Source organism: Aplysia californica, unplaced genomic scaffold (assembly GCF_000002075.1).
Source record: "Aplysia californica isolate F4 #8 unplaced genomic scaffold, AplCal3.0 scaffold00709, whole genome shotgun sequence".
NCBI lineage: Eukaryota > Metazoa > Mollusca > Gastropoda > Aplysiida > Aplysiidae > Aplysia > Aplysia californica.
Window position 1 is genome coordinate 348,039 of NW_004797979.1, and position 8,735 is coordinate 356,773.

Below are 8,735 nucleotides of genomic sequence, written 5' to 3' on the forward strand. Positions count from 1 at the left end.
TGTGGACCAAGCTCTTCTGATGTAGTTTAAGGAGACAAGGAGAAAGTTGGTGCCAAAACCCCTGTTCGTGGGTACTTGTGGCAAGGGCAACTACCCATGAATAAGTACAGCTGGATTAGTCCACAAATGCTTACTTTCCTTGCATTTCTGATTTAACAGGGATCGGATATAACAGGACATTTTTTCTACTCCCATCCCTGTTTTATCAGGTTTCCACTGTAAGTCGGCACATCTCAAATGTGCTCCTGCCGAATAGAGCCGAAACATAGCCCACAGAAGGCAGTCTAAAACAAAACGCCATATAAATGATATACTGTACACTATTCAATGCCAAAATTATGTGAGCCCCGGAGCAATCCAGCTGAGTGCTCAAGTGAATTCTGATTGGTTCATTGTCTTGTCACTAGGTTATTTTAAGTGACTCTGTGACTGTGAACCTGAGGGAGGTGAACGTGACATACTCAAGTCACCGTCCTATGAGCTGTGTCTTTGGATGGTTTTGTTGTGGAGTGGTGAAAGTTATTACTTGAGTGTTCAGTTCTAATGCAGGATGTTTAGCTAACAAACAGATTTAGTTCTAGAAATCAAAGCGACAAGTAAAAGGAATGAAAATAAAAGCACGAGCTCCTCCCTCACCAACTCAAAGATCCTAAAACTATACACCATCCCATTTATTATGCCCTTGACTATCTTCCGCCTGTGATAACTTAATTAATTATGCACGCCCACTTGTTCGCCCCACGAGCCGCCCCTGCTCATGGACTATACTCTACATGGGCTCAATGTTGTAGAACGGCAATAGTATGGAAGTGGCCTTGACCCTGAGAGGAATGTGATATTTAGTACAAATGTATTAGACCCACGTTAGGAGAATCAACTATCATGACTCATTTTAATTAAGTAGACAGGCAGTGTGGACTCTCTACGTTCAGGAAAGTGGAGGAAAGCTACATGGTGGTGTGTTTAGTTAAGAGGCGGGACCCTCGAATTGAACGTCCGTCTCCGATAGGACCGAGCCAAATGGGTTTAGAGCCATGAAAACCGCTAAATGGCTCAAATTCATGAACACCCAGTCTGGGACTCGAACCAGGGTCAACCGATCCGTAGTCCAGCATAATACTTGTACCAACTTAGTTATCGGAGCCCCGGAAGGCCAAGAACAATTCGGATAAGAAATGAAGAAGCAGTTACAGAAACTAGACCAAACCTGGACGCCATGGATAAATGTTATTGGATGCTCTGGTGTGGTTTGCTCCTTCTTTCCTTTCCAACATCTTTTTATCGATCATCCTGACCTCTCTTTTGTGTTTGCTACTCTTGTAAAACCTCGAATCTCCGGCTCTTATACTATGACGTTATTGTGTTGCAAGTGCGGTAAAAATTATTAAAACCAAAAAAAAAAAAAATAAGGGGTTATTATTTTTGTTTGGGTTCTAGATGTAGTAGTAGCGGGTAACCGTTTTGTGACCCTTGCACCACAATGGGTCATATCATGTGTCATCATCACTGCCTTCCTCACCCTGCATGAGGGTAAAGGTCATGAGCAAACACTTTCCACCTTTCCCTGTTCTGGGCTAACCTCTTGATATTATTCAAGGGAGTGCTTATTTAGGCCACATATGGCCTAAATAAGGTAAGGGAGAGGGGTTTAGCTTATTTAGGCCACACATGCTCAAACTACGGGGGGACACCCTTTTCAGGCAACTGAGTTTGTTCCACTTTCATATCTAATGGTGCACCTTTCTCATTTAGTACAGTTTTGTCTCAGTGTACAACTTATAAATCATAATGAATTATATTGTAAGAACAAAGCACAATACGCAAAATTTTGCTCAATCCCAATGGTTTGAATGAGGGCCAGATTTTTCCTTCATGGAGGGGCAAAATCTAGGCTACCATTTTGGCACACTTTGGTCAAGTGAAAAGGTCAAATCCTCCGAATAGACTTCCGGGTCAAATTTGGGGTATAAAAAGTGTGTACACAACGTGGCTGAGTCAAAGTTACACTATCTTTGCCTGGGTGGCACTCTCTCGTACTGTCTCGTAGTAGTACATGTAGTAGTAGTGGTAGTAGCAAAGATCGTGTAGAGAATCTTTGGTAGTAGATTCTATCTAGTTAGGCAGTTTAGTGAACGTGCACGCGCCAGGGCGAATCGGCCTCGATAAGCCCCGTAGACCTTTGTGATCGGCCACGAAGCCTCGTGTTTTGATGGGTCTAAACAACTCAGTGTTAATCGCACTGCCACATCCGACAGGCCTACATCTTTCAGGGTTCCCGCGGCCTCCTTGAATTCAACGAGTCCTTGAAAACTTCTTGAATTTGCATTCAAGGAAAAATCTCATTGAAAACTTCTTGAATTTGCATTCAAGGAAAAATCTAATGGAAAACTGCTTGAATTTGCGTTCAAGGAAAAATCTCATTGAAAACTCCTTTGAATTTTGCCAGATCTGACAGGAACACGTGTACAGGGTGACTGCCAGGCCCCGGGAATCCCGGGGGCCCCTGGAATCACCCAGGAATTTGAAAAAAATCGCCGAGATCCGGAATGCAACGGGAATTTTAAGAAATCTGTAAATTGCCCCGTGAAAAACCCGCGGAAATACATAAAAGTTCTCGAATATTTGAAAACCAAATCCGATAACGTCCTTGAGTTCATTTTTGGCGGTCGCGATTGTGAATAATATTTATTCGGCCTTTCCCGGCCTGAGAGTACGTTACACGCACTCATGCGGTAATGGCGGCAACAAGTGGAAGTATGTGCGATACCGGAGCTCGATCGGGAAAATCAAGATCTGCTTTCGCTTTCGTTACCACCCAGAAATTTGCCGGTAGGGCCTATAGTAGTCTGATAACGCTACATTTGTAACATGCAGGCTCTGCATTACAAACGCTGTGTCGCCATGAAAATAAATCGTTTGTCCTGTGCTGTCACTTGTGTGAAAAAAACAAAAGAAAAAGAAAGTTATACAAAACAAGCTTCTTGTCGGGCTCGCCGTCGTGACCGGTCATTGAACCTGTGAGTTTTCGTCACATCGTGAGTATCGGCGGTGGTTGAGGTCACCAAAGTTCATGCAAAGTTTGAGCGCTGCAAAGTATAGGACTCGGGAATGGGAGGATTATTGATTTTTTTTTTTTTTAACACACGCGGGAGGGGGGGGGGGGGGAGGCTGGAGGTTGAAGGCAACACCGGATGACAACAAAACTGAACTTGGAAGTTGGTAGATCTCTAGATCTCTCTGCAAAGGGCGCGTTGGTGCACAGTCATTGTGTGGAATCGGGATCCATCATACTCAAACCGTCTAAGCCGTGTTTTTTTTGCTAAAGGGTTCCCGTTTCATTGTGTAGGTGATAGTAAATTATATTTATTGTATATTTTTAGCTTTCTGTTCAAGATTCGCAGATTTTCAGTGTCACTGCATCTTGCCCTCCGACAGTTCTTACACCTCTCGCTCTGAATAGTCTACTTGAGCCATTCATGTTACAGTGGAGTCCACTTATAACGAGTCCGGAAAAAACGAGAAATCTGTTATAAAGACACTGTTCTAAAACTCCGTTTTTTCTCTTCTTTATCTTTGTAAATAAAATACTGCTATCTATAGCGCAGTCTGACAAACACGCGAGTCGGTTATAGCGGAATATTCCTGCTGCTGTGCACAGCGTATAGGCCAACTCGCCAGTTGAGAAACTTGTTGGTGATCTAGCGAAACAAAGAATGGGAGAGCCCACGTGTGTCAACAATGAAGGCCGCAGCGACTGAGTAGGGAGGGTGTGGCATGCGCAGACAGGCAGAACACATCGTGTGATAGGCCAGCGTAAGCCTAGTTTAGATTATCAAGGCCTACCATGGTGTGGCAACCTAAAATTTCAAATGCTCAATATGTTGTCTTTTTTCATTTTAAATGCATTCTTTGTATCAAACCATGAACATAGGTTTTTAAATCAAAGAAATCGGATGAAAAATAATTTTTTTATGGCCATTTGAAATTTGCTCAGACTAAGAATATTTTCAGACTTTTTCAGTCAGGTTCGAACCCCATCTTTAAGCCGGTGTGTCTTCGTCAGAAACTTCACTAGACTCTGTTTTTAAAGGTTTTCATGCATACCAGACCACAGAGTGCTTAAGTGGAATAATAACGAAATCAGAATCGTCCAAAAACAGCAAAAGTGCTACGTTTGGACTTAGGAGTGAAATCTCAAGCAACATCACGACAGAAACAAGAACCGTTTGAGATAGTACAACAAAACTTTGCATGTCTATGTAATTTTTAATGGGGAATCCAATTTTGGCATTCATGTAAGGCTCAAAAGGATATTTGCAACAGAAAATCAATATGTCCATTGATACACATGAGTTTCCAAGGCACTGATGAAGAAGTTGACCATAAAATGCATTAAAAATATTCCAATGAGGCAAACAACAAAGAATCACATATTTAAAGCACTTAATATACTTCCTCAGAAGGCTCTGAAAGCTTTATAACAATGTATGAATATTCCAGCAGACCTGAGGAAACTAGAAATAAAAGAACTTTTTTACTAGCATTACCATTATAATTTCATAACTCAACGACACAAAAATCAACCCAATTGTGATAGAACTACATTAATATTCGTCCACACATCAAATTACTGGCAAAAATACAAGCAAATACTAATTGTACTAGCACCCAGTTTAAAAAGCAAATACAACAGACAAGAACTCTGCAAAAACATAATTTTGTACATGATGAGGTAAAAAAAAATAAACATGAATTCTCTAAACCATTTTTACATGATAAATCAAACAGGCCATACCATTTTACCAATAAAGATACTTTTAGTTCCGGGTATTTTGCCATCTACATGGCAAGAACAAACTATCTCCCTGACTCCTCTTCATCTACTGATTGTTTGTCCAGCACTTCTATCTCCTCACTACGACCATTCTCCCCTTCATCATCTGAATCTGATGCCGACTCATCGGACAGCTCTGCTTCTTCCTGTGCAGTTTTTCTTTTCTTCTGTGGAGGTTCTACTGTTCTGTCAATGTAATCATAATCAAACCCTAAATGATTGCATAAGGTGGCGTACAGGGTTTGTAGATTGCCTGTGAGACGAAGATCGGATGCATGCATATAATATTTTCTGAATCTCATCTCTACCTTTAGTGTCTGCTGAAGTGGCCTCGGTCCTCTCATTAGCCTGTCTAGGTCTTCTTTAGTGTTACTTAAACCACCTTGACTCAGAAGGTCAGTCAGGAGAGCAGCTTGCCTATCTTTGTCCTGAATTTCTTTTTCTTTTTTCTGCTTTTCGTTGTCTAAAATGTTTCGTTTTATGGTCTCCCTGACACATTGGTACAAGTTCAGCTGAGGCATTTTTAAACAATTGATACTCACAATACCATAGAACAAACATTTTAAAAGGCTACGGCAGGTTTCTTAGCGATTTCCTATCCCCAGAAGCAACCCGAGAGCCCGTAACTTGCCGTAAGGCCATTCGGCTGTTCCTTCCTGACTTTGAATTACTCCCTCCGATAAGTACTTTCCTTTGCTCGTATATTATATTCAATAAAAAAAAATAAACATATATATAAATTCTTTAAAAATTTTAATCACCAACTTACCAATCAAGGCTTGCAGTTGAACCGTGGACAGCACACAATCGGCATCTGTTGGGCGATTTACACAAAACATCACTGGTTCGTTTGGCTCTTGGCCCGGGTCGCCTTCATTGGCCTCCATTGTGTGCGAATCGGAGCTTTGGATCCAAGTTGGTTTTCGGTCTCTACTGACATCGTGAAATAATCCACCGAATTGCCTTTTGCACCACAAAGAAATCAATGTTTCAGCTTTCTATTGATGTATAATCTGCCCTGCAAAATTTCACCAAACCTGGCGAATTTGACGAAAAACATCTCCACTTCGCACAAATCCTTTGTTTACTCCCGCATTTCGGAAAGGATGCCGGGATGGCTGGTATCACGTGATAGCTTAGCCTCTTCTCGTTTCAATGATGTCATTGCTATTTTTGTGCGACCTTTCTCGGCGAGCGAATCGTGGAAAGAAAGAGCCCACCCTCGACCCGGGACTTTCGTTCTCTCCCTTCAGCGCCCTAAGCATCGGCCCTATGTGGCTTTTTATAATCAATCGATAACGTATTTGTAGGCTATTTACTGGTTCATATTTAGATACAAACAAACAAGGAAAGATTGGTGTTTTTAATTATCTTTATTTCATTCAAAACAATGCACAATGAGAGGAGAAATTAGAGTTGAAAGAAGGGTCTTGTCGGCCCATTCCTCTCATCGGCAGACATTTTTCACCATGCCTCCCACTTCCCCGATGCGGGGATGGAGAGGTCACAGCAATGTGATGGGTTGAGCAAATGTGTGACGTGCGCAAGCTGACGGAATGCACCAAAGGGTGTTGTGGGGTGGGGGGAAATCAATGGGCGAGTTAGTTAGCCCAGAGCCTAGACGATCAGAGAAAAGTATAGCCCAGAGCCCTTTCTTTCAGATCGCCAACACCGAGCTGCCAGTCGACATCGCTAGATCTAGCACTAGAAAATGAAACCTGATTCGATTTTTGATCAAGTAAGACCTAGAGGTCATGTTGAATCAAAATCATTGTCAGGGAAGATAGCAAAAGGAAATAAACAGAACACCAAACTCATAGATTAGGCCTACTTTACAGTTTCCCTCCAATTTATTACTGGATCCCTTATAGTTATAGTTATAGCGAGAATCCTGCTATAACGGACATTTTGCTCCGGTCCCCTCCCTCTCGTTATAACAGGATTCCACTGTATTACTCTACTTTGAGCTAGAGTAATAATTTTTGTCTTTCACGTTTATTTAAATTTAAACATTGACACCCTAACTGGTTCTTGACAGTGGATATTCTGGTTCTACGCCTTTTTTCAGGCTCAAAGCTAGATTCATTTTTATATACATGTAGTTTTTAAACTCGCACAAAAAAAGTCAAGGAACAAAAATTCAAAGAAAGATTTTAACTGAAGAACAGTTTAACCAAATTTATTCATTTTTTCCCAAAAGTTGCTTTCGACTCTTTAGATTAAGTGTGTACAATTTCAGATTTCAACAAAAACGAGAAGTTCATGTAAAATGAATTTAAGTCACACTGGTCGGATTTCAAAAGTCTGAACAGCCATAGTTCTTCATGTACATTGTCAATAGTGGATGTAGCCTCTCCGTTTGATCAAACACTCGGCACAGCGTCGACGTATGGACAGGACATGCCTTCGGAGAACTTGTTGCAGTAGGTTCTGCCCCTCCTGGACAAGGTAGCCAAGAATTGCTTAAGGTTTTGTGCAGGAGGGTGGTTGTCCCTTATCCACCGGTCAATGGGATCCCAAATGTTCTCTATTAGGTTCAAATCCGGACTACAAGCTGGTCAGTCCATGCGGGTGACAGCTTGCTGTAGCAGGAAGTCCCCCACGATGCGTGCGCGATGTGGCGTGGCGTTGTAGTCCTGCAGTACAGCCTGGGGTCCAATCTGTTGCAAGAGAGAAACTGCAAGGGAGACGCAGGATTTTCTTCCTGTACCTTGCCGCGGTCAAATTGCCCTGTATATGGTACACGGGGTCTTGTGGTGAGCTGAGAAGCCTCCACATACCAGAACGGGCCCTCCACCGTAGGGCGCCATCTGCTGGATGCACTCAGGATGGAACAGCTCTCCTCGGCGCCTCCAGACGTGGGCTCGCCTGTCTGGGTGCAGCAAGTTGAATCTGGATTCGTCCGAGAAGACTACCTGGTCCCACTGACATTGTGTCCACTGTGAATGGCGAGCAGACCACGCCGGGCGAGCTGCTTTGTGGGGTAGCGTGTGCCTTGGGCGCCTGGCAGGGACACGAGAAGCTAACCTGGCTCTTCGGATACTGTTTCCTACCGTCTCCTCGCTCTCGTGGACATTGGCTGTCACCCGTGGTTGGTCCCTGGTGCCGTTTGCAGTAGTGGCTCGTGACGTCACGGCCTGTTTGACGATGAACCGGTCGATGCTGTCGTTGGTCAAACATGGCACCCTGGTTGAGGCCTGTCCTGGACCCTTCCGGTCGCTCACCATCGTTCTTGCAGCCGCCATATATGACTGATGGGGACGCCCCAAGTCGATGTGCAACAATTGGGAACGTGGAGCCATCTTGGAGCCAGGCAAGGACTCGTCCTCTGTCGACGTCAGGCAGCGAGCGTCGTTGGACCATCGTGTTGTAATGACACGTGGCTGAAAATCGCTGCCTTATAAAGGGTTGTAAGGGAGCAATAATCACAGCTGAGACATCTGTTCAGCACGTGCCAAGCTTAGTTTTAGCTAATAGTCCCTATGCCAATGTTGCTGAAACAGAGAAATTTAGCCCATTTATCATGGTTTTCGACTGTGTTTCAGAATGCCCTGCGCTGTCGCTGTGAAGCTGGTGCGGGCAAATTTGCTGTACAGGCAAAGTGTGTCTAGTCGAAAGTGCGTGTGCCAAGTTTGGTTGACTGAACCTAACAAGTGTGTGAGATATATTGAAGTTTGAATTTGACAGGTGAAAACACAAGCTGTTCCTTAACTTTTTTGGGCGAGTTTATAAGCGAATAATATGATGAGGAGAAAATACAAATATAAGTAAGAACAGACTGAAAAGCCTAAGTCACAGTATCCCAGTGCCACAGTGCCATCATTTTGTTGACTGGATTCAATGTACATGCGTGTGTGTGTGTGTATATTATATATAAATGGAGCATGCACTGTCGTTGTTA

General features: G+C 43.2%; 1 protein-coding gene across 1 annotated transcript in view; it reads right to left on the reverse strand.

Annotated features, from left to right (window-relative positions):
• The window catches only part of LOC101856379 (cystinosin), a 66,592-nt gene extending 60,614 nt beyond the window's left edge, over window positions 1-5,978 (reverse strand). The window contains exon 1 of the mRNA XM_005108693.3: window positions 5,604-5,978. Within this exon, the coding sequence (XP_005108750.2) occupies window positions 5,604-5,721 (118 nt within the window). The 5' untranslated portion in view covers window positions 5,722-5,978. The remainder of the gene's footprint in view (window positions 1-5,603) is intronic.
• Window positions 5,979-8,735: the final 2,757 nt, after the last annotated feature.